At 50.9% G+C, this 22,506-nt stretch overlaps 1 protein-coding gene across 5 annotated transcripts in view; it reads right to left on the minus strand.

Moving 5' to 3' along the window:
* ARHGAP22 (Rho GTPase activating protein 22) overlaps positions 1-22,506 on the minus strand; it is a 162,473-nt gene that overhangs the window by 57,209 nt on the left and 82,758 nt on the right. Inside the window, exon 1 of one of the 5 annotated variants that reach the window (XM_046027291.1) lies at positions 3,775-3,877. The exons of the other annotated variants lie outside the window; for them this stretch is intronic. Within the exon in view, the coding sequence (XP_045883247.1) occupies positions 3,775-3,826 (52 nt within the window). The 5' untranslated portion in view covers positions 3,827-3,877. Of the gene's footprint in view, positions 1-3,774; positions 3,878-22,506 lie in introns of those variants that run through there. 5 annotated transcript variants of the gene reach the window in all.

The following is a 22,506-nucleotide window of genomic DNA, read 5'->3' on the forward strand; positions in this document are numbered from 1 at the left end:
GCATTGGGTGAGATTTCCAGGGGAAACTTATAGACAGAGCTCAGAAGATGAAACAGAATTCTCAGCTGAACTTGGTGCATTAAAGAGGGCAGGGCCAAGAGGAGATAGAAGGGCTAGGCAGGGGCAGGAGGAGGGCATTGGCGGGGGACAGAGCAGGCTCCCAGGTACTCAGAGCACCAGCACTCTTCACTGGGTCCAGCATGCTGGGGGTGGGGGTGGGGGGTAATGCAGGGAGTCATCCAGGAGGATGAAGGAGGAGAAGGGGGAGGCTGACATCTCCTGGGGCACTGGTGTTGGATGGGAGAAGAGACAAGGGCAGGACTTGTGATGCCCACAGGGGTGAGAAGCTGGCTTCTTAAAAAAATGTTCTGATGAGTGACTTGGGGCAGGTTTCTGGGTTGACAAGGAGCCAGTAGAAGGGAAGATGAGGGTGTTGGGGAGCGAGGGGACATGACAGGGGACAAATCCTGGAAAACAGAGGAGGGCTCCCAGTGCTGAGACCAGCTAGAAGGGTGAATTTGGGGATGAAGAGGCAGCGGGGGGCCAGTGGACCTTAAAGGTCTTAGGGGCCCATGGGTCTGTTCGCATCCCCCCCACCCCAGCCTTGAACAAAAGCTACTTCAAGGCTGCATTCCTGGACCACTTCTTCTGAGTCTCAGCCTTGGACCACAAGCCAAAGTAGAAGAAAATGAAACTTGCCACTACACAGACCCACCATAGACCTCTACAAGGCGGAAACCCCTGGAGACACTGCCTAGAAACAATGAAATCAAAGTGTTCTCAGAGTTCAGATCAAGTCCATCTGCCCTCTGCTTTGAGGAGGGGTAATCCTCCTCCACACATCAGATCCTGCACACTGACCTTTTGGCTTCTGCCGGAGCACCCAGGGTCCAGGACTGCCCCATTCGCCATGATCTATCTTGTGTGTGATAGTAAGTGTGATTAGGATCACTGTGTATCGTGGCTGGAAAGCATTTGCAGCAATCCCTCCCCAGGTCCACGCTGCCCAGCCACAGCTCCTCAACTAGCAGGAGAGCAGGTGTCTCCCAGAGGGCCTAACAGGCTTTGGATACAAAGGCACGATGACTAGATTGGCCATGGTGACACTGGCACTTGATGGATATCTGCGGCTCTCTTCCTGGGATTTAATATTTAAGCTTTTTTGCCATATCCAGTATACTTCCACACAGGGATAACGTAGTCAGATATTCTGTGGTAGAAGTTTTGTTTCAGAAACTTTGAACAATGAAATCCATTCACGACACCTATTGTCTTGGGAAATTTTAAATTACACCGGTGATGAACAGACTCCGATCTTTTCTTAAATGGAATACCTATGTATGTTTCTAGTCGGGAAAGTCAGAAATCTCCTTACCCAGGTAGTTGCAGCAGCTAAACACATAACACATCCCCTGGAAACACATCCCTGCGACGACCACTGAGTCGGTTTACTGCCTGGAGCAACATTTCTCAAACTGTGTCCAAAGATATGGGTTCTGAGGTGCTCCATGGAACGTGGGTTCCCGGGCTGAAGGTTTGGAGACTGTACCTACAAGCCGCTTGACTTGGGAGATGCACAATGGTACCAATGTGTTAAAAGCACTGAGAAGTCTCGCATTAAAAAACCCTCAAAATTTTAATAACTCATGATTTTTAAGATTATTTGACTAAGGAATCACTCCTCCCCCTCCGGGTTTATGGCAGAACTCATTTTGCACAAAGGTCCAAACTGTTCTGGCCTAGCCAGATGGAAGAAATTTATTAAATGATGCAACAACATTTAAACATTTGGAGATATATATATATAGAGAGAGAGAGATTGATATAGATTTATAGATAGATATAGATATATATAATATACATGCCTTCCCTGAACCATAGAAAATCCTTCTTGCCTGGCAGTGGCTGGCTCGCTGCCCACTCTGGACAGGGCAGGCACATTCTAGCATCATAGTGTTCCCGACCCCATCTGGCTCCACACTTGGCCAGCTTTGTTGATTTACATGGGCTGCAGGACCACACAGGCCCTCTCAGACTGGGTCCCTGACCCCAGGCTGGTGTGGCTAGTTGTGTCTTGGGTTGGTGGGCTCGGGGCAGCAAGCTGGGAAACATTCCTACTCCACACCGGTGTCCTCACCTGGGTGGGTACAGCCTGGGCATCCACAGCCTACAAAGACAAAGCTAGCAGGAGATGCCCCAGGCCCCCTCCAGGGCTGCTAACTGAGTATGTACCCTCCCTAACCAAAGCTCTGAAAACCTGCCCTGGCTTCTGGGACCCAGGCTCCACCCCTTGCCCTGTTTACTGAGTAGGGTTAGGTCAAGGAGACCAAAGCAGCTTGTCCAGCCAGCCCCCAGAGAAATCCTCCCCTTGGTGCTCTCCCTCCACCCTGCCTTCAGCCAGCATGCAGCAAAACCCTGGCCTCTGGGTTCCACTGCTCCCCTGGCTCCCGCAACAGTCTAGGCTCACTAAGCCTCAGTCCCCTCCCAGCAAACAAGAAGCCCAGAGGGAAAAATTCCTTTTCTTCCTTTATAAAATAAAATTTGTAATCAATTTTGTTGCTTTGGGCAATGAGAACCATGCAACTAGTCCCATTTCCTATTTGGTTTTGGCTGGAGAAAGTGTCAACCACTGACATTAGCTTATGGTCAGATTAACTGGGTTCTTTTCTTTCTTTGCTCAATGAGTTCTGTTTAAATGCAGAATCCGGTTTAGCTTTTACAATGTGTTTATTAGTTACACACGTTATAAGCTACCTCCATTCCTTGGTGAAACAAACCTGTACATTTGTGGCATCATCGCCTGGACAAGAGCCCTTCAAGCCGCTTGTCAAGCCGCTTGACACAGTTACACCTTCATCTGGGGAATCAGGACCTGAGGCCCATTCCGGAAGAGCCTACACTGTGGCCTTAGGGTTTACATACAAGGCTTCCCAACTCACCGGTCATGGCAGTCACTTGGGGGAAGTCCTTAAACACACAGCTTCGCAAGACCTTCCCCAGGACCTATCCAGCAAGTCAGGGTGGCTGCGGATCTGCTTGTTTCATGGGGGGTGGGGGAGGGTGTTAAGCGAGTTGTAGGGTCAGGTGAGTTTGGGAAGCCCTGCAGTAAAGCGAAGCACTAAGTTTCTGACAATCAACAGGGATCGGTTCAGTCAGTCAAGAGTTAAAAGCCGGAAAGGTCACTGCCCGAAGGAGGCCGGACCTCATGCTGCCGCCCCTGGCTCCTTAGCCCATTCCGGCTTGGAGACCTCTCCAAGTTTGCCACATTCCACAAGCAACTCCCTTCACACGTTCTGCCGCGACTTTTGAAAGACTCTGAGTCAGGGTCCCTGGGTCCAAGTTTGTGACACAGTCGGGCAAGGAGAACGGATGTTCCGCTCGCGGCGGTTAAGCCGCAAAGGACCTATGGGCGGGGCGGGGGCTCCTCAGCCCCAGCCGTGTACTTGGCGGACCTAGAGGGCGGGCGCTCCCGCTCCGCTCCGCTCTCCTCCCGCCCTGTGGCCCCGAACCCAGCCCCCAGCCAGTCTCCGCACGGCGAGAGGAGCACCTGGACGCACGCTCCGAAGTTCGGAGACTCTCGGGGAGTTGCAGCCACACCTGAAGCCCCTCCAGGGCTAAGGCAGATGGCGGGCGTCCCTGAAGAAGTGGCGGACAAGTCCCCGAGGCGGGTCTGGCATCCCCCAGCAGGAGCTGTAGGGAGCCGGCGGCGCGCGCGTTCCGCTCCCCAGAGCTGAGGTCCCCAGCCCGCGGCGCACGTGCGCGCCCCAGAGTTACCTTTGGGCGCCGGCAGGTGTCCCCTCCAGTCCTTGCAGCAGCACAGCCCCATGGCAGCCGCCCGCGCTCGCCGCTCTGCTCCGCTGCCCGTCGCGCCGCCTGCCGCCCGCCCGCTCCCGGTCCCGGCGGCCGAGGTCCGGCCGGTGGGCTGTGCCCAGCCGGGCGCGGGGCTGCGCGCGGGGCCGCGGGGCCGCGGGGCCGGCGGCTCTCTGGCTCTCACGCTCCGTTCCGGCCCCGCGCCGCGGGCATCCCGGCCTCCGGGCAGACCCTGCTAATCAATAGGAGAACGCGCAGATTGCGCCGGACGCGCCTCCTGCCCGCTTTTATCTCCGCGCGCCGGGGCGGCCCCGCGCCGGCTCCCTGCCCTCGCGGGCGCCCTCCCCGCGGCCCGTTACTCTCCCGGGGCGCCGGGCTGCACGCTCGCGAGGGGCCGCCAGGGGGCGCGGTGCGAGCCCCAGCGGTCCCAGGCTCCTTCCTCCGCGCGCCAGGAGCCAATCCAGGGGTCGGAGGGGTGAGGGGTGGCGACACCCGCCTGACTTCTGGGAGGCGCGGGCGGGAGAGACGGGTGCCTTGCTGTGTGCTGTGCGAGGGCGGCGCCTTGCTCCCCCGGCGTCCTCTAAGCAGTCACCTCCTGGGTCACTGGGGGTGGGGGGTAATCTCATTCTGCCAGCTCTCCTGAACTCTACAACTGCAGTAGCGGTAAGCGTGTTTGCCCAAGCTACCCCCAAACCCGGCTGCGCTACCTATGGACTAGGTGACTTCGTAAGTCACTTCCCTTCTGAGACTGTTTCTTCACCTGAAAAGTCAAGGAAATGACAGCGTTTCAGATGTTGTTTAGCGCAAATTAAAGGTTTGATGGTACCCAGTCATTTAAACATTAGTGCTGTTTTCCTGCCTATGAGATGGAGAGAATAACAGAACCGCTCCGGTGACTTTCTGAGGATTAAATGAGTTGCTGTAATAGATCTACTCAGAGATCTATAGCTATTTACTCTACATATATAAAGAACACAGCCAGCGGGTCACTAAGTGCCTTGTGTGACCGGTCATTGTCAAGCGTTGGTGAGGATTTGGGGAAATGGGTACTTACGGTGCCATGACTTTGGAAGGTAATGCATGATCCGCTTATTTTAATAATGATAACACCCTGGGCTGGCCAGTTCCATTTCTCAGCGCCCACCCCACAGAAATGCTTGCCCATGTGCCCAAGTAAACCCGTTACAGGGCCATTCATCCCAGCCTTGTTTGTAATTGCAAAAAAATTGAAAATCAACAAAATGTTCACTGGTGAAGGGATTATCAAATACATGGGCATTTTCATGAACTAAACTACCGTATCGAAGGAGCTGGAGCTAACTGCTTGAGATCTATGAATTCACAGCGCTTACACAAACACACACCTACAAAATAGTACTCTGTGCCCGGCACTGCTCTCGGGGCCTAGAAATACCGCTTTGGAAGGGTGAGTGACAAGAACAGATTCAAAGATGGTGTCAAGAGACTTCAGCATGTTGATAGTGGCCTAATTTCTTAAAAGAAAGGCGTATTTATATAGTGTGTAATTAAATATCAGGTTCTTTCTCAGCCCATCAGGTCCCGGGGTCTTGTTCCCTAAGGAGCTTGATCCTAAGGCACTGCGGTGAGCCTCTGGTGGCCTTGGCTTGCCCGGGATTTGGGGATTTTCTTCCTTCCACCCTACCCCCATCCCCTCTGGGAAAACAGAGGTGGTCCAGAAGAGCAGCAGCCCAGGCAGAGCAGAAGAGTTACTTGGGATGGGGGTGGGGACGTTGGGTGGGGGGGAAGGGGAGGAAAGAAGGGCTTGGAGCTGAGAAGAGTTTTCCCAGGAGTTAAGTCTTATTCAAAGGAGAGATTAACAAAGAGGCAGATTTCTGCCTCCCTCTCCTTAATCTCCAGAAAGAGGAGGATGAGGCTTTTTCAGGGAGAGAGAAGGGTTGTCCTGCACTGGCTCTGGGAAGAAAGATGTTTTCACTTCATGACATGTAGGCGGGGGTTGCAGAGAGGGAGGAACTGAGAAAAAACGGAGACCTGACTTATGGTTGCTGCCAAGTCATTTTAAACAGTTTTAGCACCAGGCAAGATCACTTAGTCACAGCGGGCTTAATGAGGCCCCAGGAATTCCAAGCTAGAGCTCCCTGCATTCAGGGAGAGCATGTGTGGGGAGCAAGCCCCCGGGTGATTGTCTAACGGCCAAGTCCTACATTTGGAAAGCAAGATTTAAAAGAAAACATCACAGCGGCCATTGTGGGCTGCTTGTTTATCTTTCTAAGAGGAAGTAGCAAAGCAGGATCATTTCAAATGAGCCTATTATAAAGGGTCAGCATCCCCATTGAACCGTTCAAATATATTTTGGATACTCGACTTTTCAAAGTAGCTTTAAATATCAACTCCCAGGGGAGTTTAGGAGGTAGAAAGCAAGGCAAGAGCTTCTAGTATTATTGCCTTTGGTTTCACACACTTTAATTCCTGATTATTCATCATCTTTTTATAGTATTCTAGTTATGTGTCTATTCCTTAAAAGGGAAGAAAAAATAGCATTCACTATGTGCTTCCTACCAGGTGCCAGGCAATTCACAAGTGCTATTTCACAGTTTATCAAAGGACAATTCTATGAGGTAGATGACATTAGATTCAACTTACGGAGGAAGAACCAGAAGTTCAGGGAGGTGAAGAAGCTTGCCCAAGACCAATGAAGTGGTAAGTGGTAGAGCCAAGATGGACGGTCGGATGGATGGATGGATCAGTGGAGAGGTAGGTGGATGGATGGATAGATGGACAGATGAAAAGATGAATGGGTGGGTGGGTGGATGAATGGACGGATAGATGGATGGATGGGTGGGTAGGTGGGTGGGTAGATGGATGTGTGGGAAGGTGGGTGGACAGATGGGTGGATGGGTAGATGACATTCCCTTATAAGGCATAGAGTCAAGGGCTGCAACTGGAGAAGCACATACTGAGCATGGAATTTGCATGAAAAACCAAACTCCTTGAATATAGCTCTGCCCCCTGAATTGATCATGACCCCAAACCATCTTGAATTAAGCCAAAACATCAGGATTACCCAGTGGAGCGAGGCTCCAGATGAGCTCAAGCTGCCCCACTCCAGAAGAGTAGTGGGGGTTAAGAGGGGCTCTGAGATCTCTTTCTGAGCGGAGAGGCCGACATCCTGCACACTACAGGGAAGCGGAGCCAGAATACGGGGCGGATTTCCAGTGAGTACAGCGGGCTCTGGGAGGAAGGTCAGATACCAGATTTGGCAGACAAAGACTCTGGGGATGGGACTATCCCCACTCAGGGCTCTGCCTTCTGCTGTTTTATTCCATTTCAAAGTGAGGCTATGGGACTGTTTCTAGGAAGGCTGCTGCTGCTAGGATCCTGGCTTTATGCAGCCTGAGATCCTGGTTCCCAAAATGCCCTAGACCATTCAGGAATTTGCCTTGGAGACTCAGGAGCTGGCCCTTTTACCTCTCTGTAGGGGTACAGGGGCATACCCGAGGCACACTCATGGTACCATCTCAAGGTGTCAGCCCAGCCTTAGGCAGCTCAGGGGCATGGTAGGAATGGGGTCATAGCATCTTAGTCACAGGTATAGCTTTGGGGGTTATGATGATCACTCATTCATTAATTCATTCATTCATTCATTCATTCATCTATGTACCAAACAATGAATGGACCCAACTGAACACCTGAGAAAGCCCAAGGTCTGAGCTCTGTGGAGTCCAAGAGGATACCCTGAGAGCTCTGGGGAGGGGGTGGTGTACAGTGACCCAGTGTTGGAGGGGGCAGGAAGGGCTCTACAGAGCAGAGGTTTTTGAAATGAGCATGGAGACCTGAGGAAGGACCAGCTCCTCAGAAAATGCCATAAGAATGGTCCTCTGCTGGTTGGTGCTGTGCTCGTGCTGAGGAGATAGGTTCCGGGGTAGGGAGGAGCAGCAGGCCATCTAGGGTAGGGGAAAATGAGGCAGCCTATGATTCTGACTCATCAGCTGGCAAGAGACTGAAGGAAGGACCGGAAAGGGGCGACCGGGAGCAGGGGGAAGCTAAGAAACAAAAGACAGCCCCCTGAGCGGGGCAGGGCCTGGACGTAGCAGGAGGAAGAGAGGGAGACCAGGTGGGATGTGTGTCAGCAGGGTGGCACACCTCCCAGTCCTCCCACCTTGTGTGTGCCCGTCCCCTCGAATCTGGGCTGCCCGATGACCTGCATTAACCAACAAGTGACAGCAGTGACTCTGGGCCATTTCCAGGGGTGAATCCTAAGAAGGCTTGACAGCTCCTGCTGCTGTCTTCCCCCTTGTGAGCCAGGGGGACTGCTCTGAGCCCGCCACAGTCCAGGAAGCCCAACCTAGCAGCACAGAGAGACACAGGGAGAACCAAGGCCATGGCCAGCAACTTCTTCTTCCAGCCCCGTGAGTGAGGCCGCCCTGGATGGGATCCTCCAGCCAACATAGGTAGAGGGAAGACGAGCTGGGCCTGCTGAGCCCTGCACACCCTGTAGAACAGTGAGCGAATAAGATGTTGTAAGTCACTAACTATGCAGTAACACCACTGGAACTGGGAGTATTACATAATACTCATTGCCCGCATTGTCAGCTGGGCCGGTGTGCCAGGCCAAGAGCTTGGCACTCCATCCGAATTCAGAGCAGTTCTATGTGTTAGGGATCGTCATTAGTTCCTTTGCACAGCAAAGGAAACAGTTAATAAAACCAAAAGACAACTGACAGAATGGGAGAAGATATTTGCAAATGACATATCAGATAAAGGGCAAGTATCCAAAATCTATAAGGAACTTAGCAAACTCAACACCCAAAGAACAAATAATCCAATCAAGAAATGGGCAGAGGACATGAACAGACATTTCTGCAAAGAAGACATCCAGATGGCCAATAGACACATGAAAAAGTGCTCCACGTCACTCGGCATCAGGGAAATACAAATCAAAACCACGATGAGATATCACCTCACACCAGTCAGAATGGCTAAAATTAACAAGTCAGGAAATGACAGATGCTGGCGAGGATGCAGAGAACTAGTAGTGTCTGAGCTCGGACTGGATGGAACACGGCCTGTCTTACTCTGGGGCCTGAGCTCTTAGTGACTTTCCTGGAGACATTCTGGAGGGAAAAGGGACAATACTTGGTGTCGAATACATGGGTCTAAGGCGTATCTGTAGGGGAGACATGGGATAGAAAAGACAACCCCTGTGCAGGCCTGGACCATGCCTGGCAGGATAGCCGCAGGAGGCTCATTGCTCCGTTTAATTTTCAGCATCAGGGCCCCTTCCTGGCAGCCTTGGCACCGGTAGAAGGGACTTCTTGAAGACAAAGTCACTTTGTAGACTGTGTGTCACAAACTCTCGTTCATACTAGTGCTAGCCCCTCCTTTCCTGTCCACAGCGTCCCGGCGATGGGGAGATGTCAGCATGCTCCTGTTACAGGAGAGGCTGTGGACGTCGCTCGGGCTACGTGAGCTCCCGACGTCACAGAGCTGCTCGGTGGGAGAGCTCACCTGCAATCTGGGCAGTGTGACCATCATAGGTCACCTTCCTAATGACCAGACTCCTGCCTCCTGCCCCTGGGAGGTAAGGTTCTCTCACTGGGCTGCTCCCCCCTCTTCTTCTCCCATCATAGTTCTGATCTGTGTTAGGATTTTGGCCAAAATCCAGGGTGCCCACACCACATGTACACCACCAAGACACACAGATGTTCTAGAATTGAAAAGACTTCATGGTTTAGTACAACTTCCTCACTTTTCATGCGAAATCCACGGCCCAAAGAGGCTAGCTCCACCCCACGTCAAGCATTTTCTGAGGGCCTGCTTTGTGCCAGGCCCCGAAAGTAAGTCAGTGACAAGTCGGGACCACCTCCACTTGGCTTTGGCTTTTGCTCTGAAACAAACAGACCTGCAGAAACCATAAGAAAAGGGAGGTTGCTCTCCCGGTACCTCAAAATACGTTCTGTGCACTTTGGCCACAGTGCACGGAAGCCTACTGGTTTGGATTTCAGTGTCTGATGAAGTGTGTTCACTAGCACGCATCTTCCATGTTATCTGTCATCAGCAGCATTGTCACTGCTATTCATTTTACACACTCATTGTTCTGGTTTCTTTTTTCTTTTTTAAAGATTTTATTTATTTATTTGACAGACAGAGATCACAAGTAGGCAGAGAGGCAGGCAGAGAGAGAGGGGGAAAGCAGGCTCCCTGCTGAGCAGAGAGCCCCATGTGGGGCTCGATCCCAGGATCCTGGGATCATGACTTGAGCTGAAGACAGAGGCTTTAACCCATTGAGCCACCCAGGCGCCCTCTTTTTTTTTTTTTTTTTTTTTAACGAAGGATGTGACTCTGGGGAAGATAGAGTCTATGTGAAGCAGGCCTACACTGCTTTGTGCTAGAAAAGGTTGTGGATTCCATAAGGACTGGTCTGCTTTTTGTTTCCCTTAATGAGACTTAACTACCTTTCTCTTTTTCCCTTTGGCTGCCAGGAAGCTCAAGGAAAATTTAAAGTTTGGCTTTAGCAAGTATGAAGGCCCTAAGGTAGGCCATCACATCCCTACTTTTGGGTCCTGATTTTGCTTTTCTACTTTTTTTTTTTTTTTTTTTAAAGCAAACTCTATCCCCAACATGGGGTTCAAACTCATGACCTCAAAGTCAAGAGTTGCATACTCTACAGACTGAGCCAGCCAAAGCGCCCTGCTTTTCTACTTTTATTTGCATTTTCCTTGGTCCTTAATTTTTTTTTTAATTATGACTACTGTGTTGCCTTTATTTTATTCTAAGTGCCCTCATTAGAAGCCATCTCATAAGAGTATAAGGAAATAAGTGCCTGTAATATAGTCTACTTTAAACCAAGAGTCGGTAAACTTTTTCTAAAGGGTATATCATAAGCATATTTAAACTTTGCAAGGCATATGGTCTCCATTACAGCTACCCAACTCTGCCCTTACAGCATGCAATCAGCCATTCATGGGTGTGGCTGTGTTTCAATAAAACTTTATTTGCAAAAGCAGGTGGTAACCCATATTTGGTCTATAGGTTTATGTAGTTTGCAGCCCTCTGTTTTAAGAGAATTTTAGAGCAGGGGAGCCTGGATGGCTCAGTGGGTTAAAGCCTCTGCCTTCAGCTCAGGTCATGATCCCAGGATCCTGGGAATGAGCCCCGCATCAGGCTCTCTGCTCTGCGGGGAGCCTGTTTCCTCCTCTCTCTCTGCCTGCCTCTCTGCCTACTTGTGATCTCTGTCTGTCAAATAAATAAATAAAATCTTTTAAAAAATAATAATAAAATCAACATCTCTAAATTAAAACAAAAAAAGAATTTTAGAGCATTGGGAAATTGTTTCCTAATAAGTTGGGAAGTACTTGGCTTAGAAAAAAGTGAATTCCCTTCTCTAAGAGGTGGAAATTCTGTCCAAGATGGCTCATTTTCACTTCTGGGTGACAGATTAGGGAAAAGCAGCTGCACAAACTGTCCAGACAGTTGGCTCTTGAGAGGTGTGTGCAGTGCTGGGGAGAAGTCAGAGGGGCTGAAGTCTGCCAACGAGAGCCCATTCCCTTGAACATTCGCCATGCCCACTCCTCAGGGTGGGAGTTGGGGGGCACTGGGGATGGGTCCCCAGAGGTGCCTGGCCAGCCAGGCTCCCCAGCTCTGGCCAGTGGGTCTTCAGCTGCTGTGGACGTTGTTCATGGAAGGAATGTGTCTGCAGCTCCAAATTCCCACAGAGAAAGACAAGGGGAATCGTTGGGGAGAAATTCCTGGGCCACATTTTTCTTGCTGTTCATGTGGCCTGCAGCCATTGAACTTGGCCAGACTGCCCAGAGAGGGATTTTACAAAGCCCATTGTCTTTTCCTGGAGTCTCACCCCCATCCCTGCCCCCACCTGCTCTTTCTGCCTTTCTTTCTTTCCTCTCCCGCCCCCAGGAGAAATGCAGCATGGGAAAGAGCAGGAGGCTGGCCAGCCGGCTGTGAGGGCTTTTGCCCCCAGCCTGGGGCCTGGACAGCTGCAGCTGTACCTCCTGCAGGGAGACTGTGGCCTCAGGCTTTTCCATGCATTCGGTACTGAAGATCGTCTCAGCTGCCTGACCAGGAGTTACCAAATGGGATACTTGCTTCGGTAGGAAGAGCAACACGTATTGGGCACCTGCTGAATGCCAAGCACTGCTCTGAGCATTCTACATATATTAACTCAGTCTCCACAAGAATCCTGTTACCTCTGCATTTTACTGGTGGGGAAACTGAGGCACTGAGAAGCTAAGTGACTTACCTGGGGTCCCACAGCTAGTAAGGGGAAGAGACAGGCAGCATGACTCTCACCTGTCATTTTAGGTGTGTATATCCCCTTAGCTCAGCATCCCGTCTATAGGTCCTCCCTGATGGTGTGTCTTTGCAGTTAAAGGAAACTTCCAGGAGATGAAGCCTTTGCATAGAGAGGACCTGTGTACCCTTGAGAGCTCCTAGCATCCACACGTGCCACGGGAGAAGAGACCCTCCACCGTGAGCTGGCCCAACAGCTGTCTGGTCCAGCTAGCTAGAGGCATGACACTGTCAGCTGGGGGTTAACGAGCCCTTGTTGCTGCTGTCATCATTATCGCTGGACTGCTGACAGTGCGGGGGAGGGACCTCAGTGGGGGGGGACCTTTGAGGGTTTGCTCTGGGCCAGCCCCTAGGTTTGGCGATTTACATACAACTTGCATCATTGACACAGGGACTCTGACCCATAACCCCAAGTTGCAGATAAGAAAGCGAGCTCATTAATCAAGTAATTAATGCTTGCTACAGTAACAAACAACAGTAAAACGTCAGTGACTTAACCCTATAAACCCTCTCCCTTGCTCCAGTCACCATCTTGTGTAGCGCAGTGTGATAGGAAGAGGGGGGAGGGGTCTCTGCTCCATGTGGTCACTTGGGGACCCAGGCTCCTCCTAGGACTTTGGTCTCATCCTCTGGCTCCTCTCCATCTGTTCATCACAGGACGGAATGGGGGCAGGGAGACCCCAGTATTTTAGGGGCTGAGAGCTGCCTATATCGGCACTCCTGCCCACATTCTATTGTCCAGAGCTCGGTCATGTGACCTGTCTTACTGGATGGGGAAGCTGGGGAAGTCTGTGTGCATGGCCATAGGAAAAGGAAACAGGTTTGGCTGAAGCCCTGGGGTTCGGGGGGCTGAGGTGCTATGAGAGGCTGTCAGGCGATTTGATGCCCAAGTCTGCATTTTTTTTTAAAGACTTATTTATTTATTTGACAGAGAGAGAGATCACAAGTAGGCAGAGAGGCAGGCAAAGAGCGGGAGGGGGAAGCAGACACCCTGCTGAGCAGAGAGCCTGGGGCTCCATCCCAGGACCCTGAGATCATGACCTGAGTCGAAGGCAGAGGCTTAACCCACTGAGCCACCCAGGTGCCCCTCAGGCTTGCATTTTGCCACCACACTGAAACAGAGGCCAAAGATGTCTGAACTGAATTCCAACTTGCAACATCTTGGAAGACCCTCGGTCCTTCAGTGGGGGCAATGGGTGGGACTGCAGGTCCTGAAGGGCTATGAGGATTAACTGGGACGCTAAGAAAAGAGCTTGACACATATTCAATGCCCAAGGGCCTTCCCTTTCTTGGCGGATGGAGTGCTGGGCAGGTGGAGGGGCTGTACTAGGAGAATTCTATCCCTGAGGAGGGAGATGGGGAGGCGTAGTCCTTAGGAAGGGGATAGAGTACTTGTGTTTGCTGCCGCCACCTAGTTGTGGAAGGAGAAAATGCAGGACAGCTTGGCTTCCCATTTCTCCGTTCTGGTGGACCAATGTCCAGGCCACTTCTGTCCTATCCTGGTGACCATCGGCCTGCTGAATAGAAGCTGGCATTGGCCATGCGTCCAAAGCATAGATGCTGGGGTGGGTAGAGTCCCTATCCCTCCGGGTTTTGCATATCTGGGGGGCCACTGTTGGGCCACTTTCAGCAACTCCTCCAGGCTGTTCCATACAGGCCTGGGCATCTTGCTCAGTCAGGAGGACTCCCTGACAGGTAATGCAGAGCCTCTGGGTATGACTGTGGATTCCCTCACCTGGTCACTCTCACAGGGTGCTGGACTGGCCCGGGATGAGGAGCGTGGGGCGGTCACCTCCCAAGCTGGCTGTGGTGGGGGCCACAAGATTACAGCTTTGTGGGGCTGGGCTGCTGGACATCACAGAAATGCCCCCATGGGGGAGGGAGAGGGCTGTCGAGTCTCTCCAGAGACACACAGGACCTCTGGCACATGCCTTCCTGCTTAAGAAGACATCCACCAGCTTCTACAGACCTCCTCTGTGGGATCACACACACACACACACACACACACACACACACACACACACACACACTACACAATTTCCAGGGGACGCATAGGTCTCAGAGAGCTGGGTCAGAGGGGTTCTAGTATCTGCTAAGCCCCCAGGACCACTGTTCCTCACCACCCTAGTTCCTCAGTCCTGGGTGGGCTCACTACCCTCAAGGCCTCTCCTTCCCCTGCCTCAGAGCCCTTCCTGCACCCAGGAAGGTCCAGCCAACACCTCTCCTGAACTCCAAAACCAAGAAGCATTTTTCAGAGTATGGCTCAACCTATTAGGGGGTCATGAAATCAACTCAGTGGGTCCTGACCAGTAATTTAAAAAAACGAGATAGCATCACATAAAACTAAAAATGTCACTGGACACTGCATATGGGAATAAAACTCTTTTGTGAAACCTTTGCTTCCACGTGTGCCGGGCCTGCAATGTTCATTTCTTATTGTCAAAAGAGTGTGAAAACTCTTTGTGGATACAGCCATCCCATTCCTTCCAGAACACCTGGGCTCTTAGCGCAGATCAGTCCACAGAGTTCTCCTCCCCAAATTGTCAGGGGCAACCCCCCCCTCCCCAATCTGCGGCAGGCCAGAGAAAAGCACCATCTTTGCCAAGCCTCTCAAAAAATAAAAAAAAATAAAACCCACAGCCACAATACGTCCTGTTACAAACTGATCCCAGGACACTTGTCATGCATTTGCATATCTAAGAGGGCCACTTAAGGGACCCTTCACAGAACAAAGAAGATCAGCTTCTCTCAGCTTAAAGAAAAGAAATTTCTGCACTGCGCATTCTTTGGAGCAGGCCCTTGAGGGGTGGGCTGGCCTGCCGGCCCTCTGGCCCATCTGCTGGGCTGTTCTTTCCTGCAGCAGCCTTTGTCCTTTGACACGAATTTGTGGGGTACCACTGTGTGCCAGACACAGGCAACCAGACGGGAGCCTCCCGCACCGCATCACCCCTTCTCATCCCGGGGCCTGTGTATCTGTGATGAGGACCGGTGTCTCCCACCTCCCTCGCCAGGCCTCTCGCTCCCAGAGGCAGAAGCTGCCCCTGAGGGTGTGTTCTGGCCCGTCTCCACCTGGTCCAGTCCTGTTCCAAGCCCGTTGGGAGAACCCTGGCTCTCCAGAATGCTGGGATTCCCAACTCGTCTGACCCTGGGGGGGAGGGAGGTTCTCACACGTAGAGAGACCTGCTCTGTGCCATGCCCGGCTGTATCCCACGGGTGTTATTGTCACCATCCAAGGATGCTCCGGGAGACAAGGTGACTTTCCAAGGCAGGGCTCACAGCTAGGAAATGCTGGTTCTTTCCTGGGTCTCTTGGACGCCTGCAGCTCTCTGTTCTTTCCATGGGATCGTAGACAGCACGTGGAAGTCACGGGCTGCAGGCCTGGGGACGGAGGCACAGTGGCTGGAGTAGCTTGCGGCCTGTGTTCAAGAGCTGGGCAAAGAGGGGGCACAGGGAGATGGGCCACCCACTGCTGCAGGAAGGGAGAAGAGGAGCCAAGTCTTCCAGGTTTCGGATCCTAAGAGTGTGGCTTGGATGGCCAAGGTCAGCGAAAGCAGGTCCTGCTGAGAAGGGCCAGATGCTCTGGCAGCTTCCCTTCAGACTCCATGGCTGTATCGGCCCTAGGGCTGCCGTGACGAACTGCCACCGACTGGGTGGCCTAACACAACAGAAACGTGTTCTCTCCGAGCTCTGAGGGCAAGAAGCTGAAATCAGGGTGTAGGCAGGGCTGGGCTCCCTCTGAAGGCTCTAGGAGAGCCTCTGTTCCAGGGCTCTGGACCAGCGGCTGGGGTCACTCAGAAATCCGTGCCGCTCCTTGGTCTGTGGCTGCATCAATTCAGCCTCTGCCTCCATCCTCAAGGACCTTCCGCCTCGTGTGTCTGAGGAGCCCGAACGCCCTCTCCGTGTAAGGGTACCGACACTGGACTTAGCACCTCTACTACTCAGGACCTCATCCTAACTGACTGCACAGGCAAAGGACCAATTTCCAAATAAAGTCACATTCCGAGGTTTCAGGCAGACATGGGTGAGGGGGAGACAGCAATGACCTCCCTCCTTCCCGAGCCTTGGCCTCCCCAGCTCTGTTTCCTTGCGCTCAGCAAAGCATCAAGGTGAGCTGTGCCCTGGCGACACAGAGAAGTGTTACTGACCTTCAGAAGAACTTCCAAATCTAGAGTCTTTTAACTGATTGCAACCCCAGTTTTTAACATTCTGGTATTCTAGAATAATGTGCCTTTATTTATTACTTTTCCTTTCTTTTTCTCTTTCTTTCTTCCTTCCTTCCTTCCTTCCTTTCTTTCTTTCTCTCTCTCTTTCTTTCTTTCCATCTTTCTTTTTTTCTTTCTTTCTTTTGAGAGACAGTGCTTGTGCTCACTTGAGCATGGCCGGGGAAGGGCAAAGGGAGAGGGAGAATCCCAAGGAGGCTCCATGTTGAGCACAGAGCTCCATGTGGGGCTCTGTCTCTCGACCCTGATATCATGACCTGAGCTGAAATCAAGAGTCAGATGCTTAACTAACTGGAGAACCCAGGTGCCCCCAGAATAATGTACTTTTAAAAAGTGCTGAACCGGGCGCCTGGGTGGCTCAGTTGGTTAAGTGTCTGCCTTTGGCTCAGGTTATGATCCCAGGGTCATGGGATCGAGTCCCACAGCGGGCTCCCTGCTCCACAGGGAGTCTGCTTCTCTCTCTGTCTCACCCCCACTCATTCTCTCTCTCTCACAAATAACAAATAAATCAAAGATTAAAAAAAAATAAATAAAATAAGAAGTGCTAAACTATGGGCATTTTTGTGATATATTTTTTTTAAAATTGGAATCATTTACCCACAGGGATATGCTGCAGTAGAAGTTTGGATCCAGGAAAAACAAACTTGTTTAGAAAGTGGGTTTCTATTTCTCTATCATCCAGAGGGAAGGAAGAAAACCAAGGTGACTCTGTCACACCATAAATCCTTGTTCTGGTTCGAAGACCTCCCAACCCGTGGCAATCAAACGCAACAGCCTGGAGACTGTTCCGCCCGACCCACTGGGATCTCCACCAACTCAGGAGAACACTGGAGTTCCGGAAACTCTTTCTTTGAAATAAAACCAGAGCTACTAATCAATTAAAAGATGTAGTCACTGCTAGGAACAACAAAAAACGGGGACAAAAATAAAATCTCTAAAGTATCAAGCGAGAAATGGATTATTTGAAGAGGAAGAATTCAAAGGATAATATTTAGAGTTAGCCTCAAATTTAGTTTGGACCACTCTCCTCACCAGCACCAAGTGAAAAACTTTGTGACAGCTGGGGGAAAAAATGGGCACAAAATAGGCTCACAATTTCAAGAGTAACATCAAATAGTATTTCATTTCAAGTGTTCATGATTATTAAAATTTTGTTGATTTTATGGGGTTTGGTCTGCTATGTTGGGCTATTTTATTAATTTAATCTGCTAAGAATTTTTATGAGAAGGGTAATATCTTTAATGCTTCTATTTCGTAGGCTCGTGTTTTTATTTCGTGCCTTTTTTTTTTTAAAGATTTTATTTCTTTATTTGACAGACAGAGATCACAAGCAGGCAGAGAAGCAGGCAGACAGAGGAGGAAGCAGGCTCCCTGCTGAGCAGAGAGCCTGATGCGGGGCTTGATCCCAGGACCCTGGGATCATGACCTGAGCTGACGGCAGAAGCTTTAACCCACTGAGCCACCCAGGCGGCCCTATTTCGTGCTTTTGATATGTATACATGTTCAAGTGTCTAAAATATTTAGCCACACTGAATTTTAAATATTTATGGAAGAGGTCCACCTTTATGGAAACTATCGATAATCAACATAATCACTAATGAGTAATAATTGACATCACTCGTGCGGAAATGTTAGCAATGCGGGGAATAGATGCCTGTCTATATTCCTGTGTGTCATGTTGCTCTGGCAGCTGCAGGGACTAATGTCTTGCGAATTAGTTCTGGCTAACCACGTGTCAGGCTGGGGGCATCACCCCTGCTTCTAGGGGGGACATCATACCAATGGAGAGCTCTCAGCATGAGGGCTTAGGTGACTGCCTCAGGACCCCAGACCCGGGAAGAGTCTGAGACAGCCCTGAATCTCAGACCGTGTGAGTGAACACCTTGCCCTTACCCACAACCCCCCATGAGGAGTACCTGGAAATGTCAAATGATTCAGCCAACGTGCGACTGTCATTTTCTAGCCGTCTTGGATTTGAGCATATGATCAGCTGCACTAGGGTTCTCGGACTCGAACCTTTACATAGAGATCAGGCACAGACAATGAACGGAGGAAGAAGATGGGGTACATTAGGGAGTGGTGGGGATTCTAGCCAAATGGAGAGCCATCAAGCCCTGTCTCGGAGGGACCTGTCCTTGAGTCGCTGCACGCTGTTCATGCGGAGAAAACAAACCCACATTTACTTTAGAGAAATCGATATTTCCCATAAGTAAAACTTTGTGCTTTGAAAAATAGTTCATGAGCCAAACAAAATATGTCCTGCCAGAGTCCGCTCCTGGGTCACTGGCCCTGGTTTACCTCACCCTTTGTGGCTGTCGCTCCCAGGTGATGGAGGCAGCAGGTCCGTGGACCACACCTGGTGTACGAATGACCTAGACGAAAGATCAGCCTTTGGTCTAAGAAAGTTCCTAAGCGGAAGGCTCCCCACTGGAGAAGCTTCTGCACCTGGGCTTGGCTTTTCAGAGGTGACCTGGGCCCTCTAACCACACCCCCACCCCCACCCCACTAATCCCTGCCACATTCCTCCCCTCATCTTAATTTATCTGGAGATTTAGTCTGGCTGAGATCACTTGCAAAGAATTTTATCTACATCTTTGTTCCGAGCTGGCACAGAGCGTGCCTCCCCCTGCACGTTGCCCCTTCACTATCAGATGCGGTATCTCCAGCTGAGGAATTTCTGTCTGTGCCCCTCCACATCTCAGAGCTTTGGTACCCAGCGCCTGCCTGTGCAAGGGTGAGACCCTGCAGCGGCGTAGAGCCTGGACTCCACTTTCTACTAGTTGGGTGACCCTGGACAAGTTTCCCCTCTGGGCCAGCTTCCACATCTGTAAGACGGCATAATATCCACTCGCCAGGGTGTTAGGAAGATGAGGCCAATACGTGCTAGGGTACCCTTCTCACTTCCCTGTCTAAAAAGAAACTCAACAAATGACTTTAAGAATCTCATGTTGTGGGTTTCCGGGAGCCTCAGCTGGTTGAGCATCTGACTCTTGGTTTCAACTCAGGTCATGATCTCAGAGTCGTGAGATTGAACCCTGTGCTCAGCACAGAGTCTGCTTGTCCTTCTCCCTCTGCTCATCTCCTCCCCACCCCAACTCTCTTTCTCTCTCTCAAATAAATAAAATCTTACCAAAAAAAAAAAAAAAAAAAGAAGAAGAAAGAAAAAAAAGAATCTCACATTGTTTGTGTCCTGCAGAAGAATAAAGGACCTAATTGCTGCCCAGGAACAGGATCAGTTACACTTGGAGGAATGAGCAGGTCTCCCTTGATGAGTGGCCTTTCACTCAGTCAGTCGGCAACCATGTCTGGGACCAGACGTGCAAGGGCTGGACCACACAGAAGGTGGGCAGACTGGTGAGGTGAGGGAGAGTCACACACAGGGGTCTACAAAGTCAGGAAACGTGAACGTGCTTAATAGCATGAGGGGCATAGTTTCAAACAATAATTGAATGCCTTTTCAGGGGAAACACTTCTAAGGAACAATGTCCACCAACAAACACACCACCGAGTGTCTAAAAAGTTACAAAATCCAGAGAAAGTACTGTATTGCCATACGTTTTAAGAGACGAACAAGCAGAGCCACTGCTTTAAATTCAGAGGCATTTTATCTGAAAAGGTGTCTGGTGGTTGAAGAAAAGCACCCTGAATGGACTCTTTGGAAAGGTTACCAACATCCGTCTCAAAAATAAATTTATCTTCTGCGTCTCCATTTTGCGGACACCTTGTTATACTACTTGCCAGACTTCATGGAACACTCAACACAGGTATTACCCGAAGCTGTAGGTGCACAATGTTACAGCAGCACTGTGGGGCGGGCAGGTGTTTTCAAAACCCTTTTTATTTAGAAATAATTCTAGATTCACAGGAAGTTGCAAAGAAATGTAAATGTGCCCCTAGGTGCTGAGGACCCTGCCCCAGCCTCCCGCAGGGAAACATCCTATGTACCTAGGCACCTATGTACCTACACCTACATACCTATGTAACTACAGCACAATATCCAAACCAGACAACGGACCTTGGTATGATTCACACAGGCCATTCAGATTCCATCAGTTACACCTGGACACGTGTGTGTGTGTGTGTGTGTGTGTGTGTGTGTGTGTGTATCCTCAGTCTCCCTCTGATTCCTAACCCAAGCAGAAGATTATCCACATTTTGTGCATAAGGAAACTGAGCCACGGAGAAGTCAGCAACTTGCCAAAGGTCATGTAGCTAGTAAGTGCTGGGTCTGGCTTTTGAACTCTATCATTGAAGAGGTTATTGTGGAAAGGGGATTTTGGGGGGGGGAACCTCAGAGCTGCAGGTAAGTGTGGTGACCTCCAGCCCCCATCCGTGTTGGAGATAGCCTGTTTGTGTCAGTCATCGGTCAGTCCTAGAACAATGCCGAATTGGCCCCAGGCCCAGATAGCACCTTCTTGATTCCAGACTCATCTCTGTAAACATAGCCTCTGGGCTACCTTCCCCCTGCTCCTGCTCTTCCACTGTCCTCCAGCCTGGCTGCAGAATTGGTGGTGCCCAGTGCAAAACACAGATGCACGGCTCGGTCTTCAAAAATTGGAAAACGGCACCAATGGAAGGGGTATTCAATAGAAAATGTATTCCTTCCTTTTGTGAGCTCTGTTTTAACCTGTCCGAGGGTGGTTCCTGGACCAGCATCATTGGGCGAGATGGCTGTAAATGCGGATTCTCAGTCCCCACCCCAGAATTCTGGAAGCAGTAAGTCTGGGGATGAGCCCAGCAGTCTGGTTTTAACAAGCCCTCCAGGGGATCTGGCACGCAGGGACGTCTGAGAAGAACTGCTTGAGAGCTGAGATTCCTGTTTTTTAAACAACAGACGAAAGAAATTTGAAATCTTATTTGACGATTGCTTATATATCGCCGATAAAAGAGGAGTTGAAAGAGAAAGAAAGGAAGGAAGGAAGGAGAAAGAAAGAAAGAAGGGGAGGAAGGAAAGGAGGGAGAGAAAACAGGTAGCAGAAGGTGGGGGGAGTGTCCCCTGCTCCTCCATATATCTTAGTTCACTTGTTGGTCCCAGCCATCTTGCCAAGTTTATTCCTATTATCTGATAATGAAAAGAAGACTCGAGAATTTAAATGATTAGTCCAAGTCCTCCAAATTAGTGAGCGGCAGAGCTGAAATGTGGATCTGGGTCCGACTCCAAAGCCCAGGCTTTTCCCCCAGTTACTCTTCCTCCCTCCCCATTTCGCTTTCATTGTAAGGGCGCTCGCTGAGCACCTTTTCTACTAGCATTGCACTGAGTCACCTCCTCTTTGCACCTCGGTTCACCAGACACAGGTGGAACGTGGCTGGTGTCACTGAGCAGCGCGGTGGTTCATCTCACGATAAACGTGGCTTGCATCAGGTTTCTATAGAACAGAGCTGTTCTGGAGCCTGATTCTGGCCAAAAGAATGAACTGCACATTCCTCTTCAAGGGCATCTATTTCCAGGGACCCCGGGGGGGAGCTTCTCACACCTGTTTCTGGAGGGCCAGACCGCAAAGCTGGGAAGTCCAAGCTACCACTCTGGGACTAGTTGATTCTCTCCTCCCAGGGGTGAGGAGCGGGTGGACTTCACGTCTGATTCCTAGTCATTACCCATCGTCTGGCGCTCGGCAGGCAGACTCAGCGGGGCCGCGTGAGGTCAGGCCGATACGCAGGCTGGCTGGTACCAGGTGCCGAGATAGGCTGAGCTCGGCACCCGCTCGGGAGTCCGCTAATGAGATGAGCGATGCTCTGTGGAGGTCAGGAGCACGGTATCAGTCTACTTCTCTGGGGTAATCTGTGTGCGCTGGCTTTGTTTCAAGGTCAGGCCTCAGAGATAGCGGGTGGCAGTGCTCCTGACTGCTCTGAGCTGCCGGCTGGATAAGGACAGGCATCTGCAAGCTCAGGGCCCGGAGTGGCTTCAAAGAACCTGTGCAGCCGTTAGAAACTGCTAGAACCCATTCTTTCTGGGAGGTCATCTGGAAGAGCAAAGCCTTCCCTAACCACCCAGGCAAGTCACCCTCCCTCCTAGCTTTAGGCTCTCAGCCCTGGGCACGTCTCTGTCAGAGCACTCGTTTGTACTGGGATGTTTATTTGCAGGTATCTGCTAAGCAGTGACTGTGCTGTTATGATTAATAATAATGGTAAACAGGGCGCCTGGGTGGCTCAGTGGGTTAAAGCCTCTGCCTTTGGCTCAGGTCATGATCTC

This window comes from Meles meles, chromosome 13 (assembly GCF_922984935.1).
Source record: "Meles meles chromosome 13, mMelMel3.1 paternal haplotype, whole genome shotgun sequence".
NCBI lineage: Eukaryota > Metazoa > Chordata > Mammalia > Carnivora > Mustelidae > Meles > Meles meles.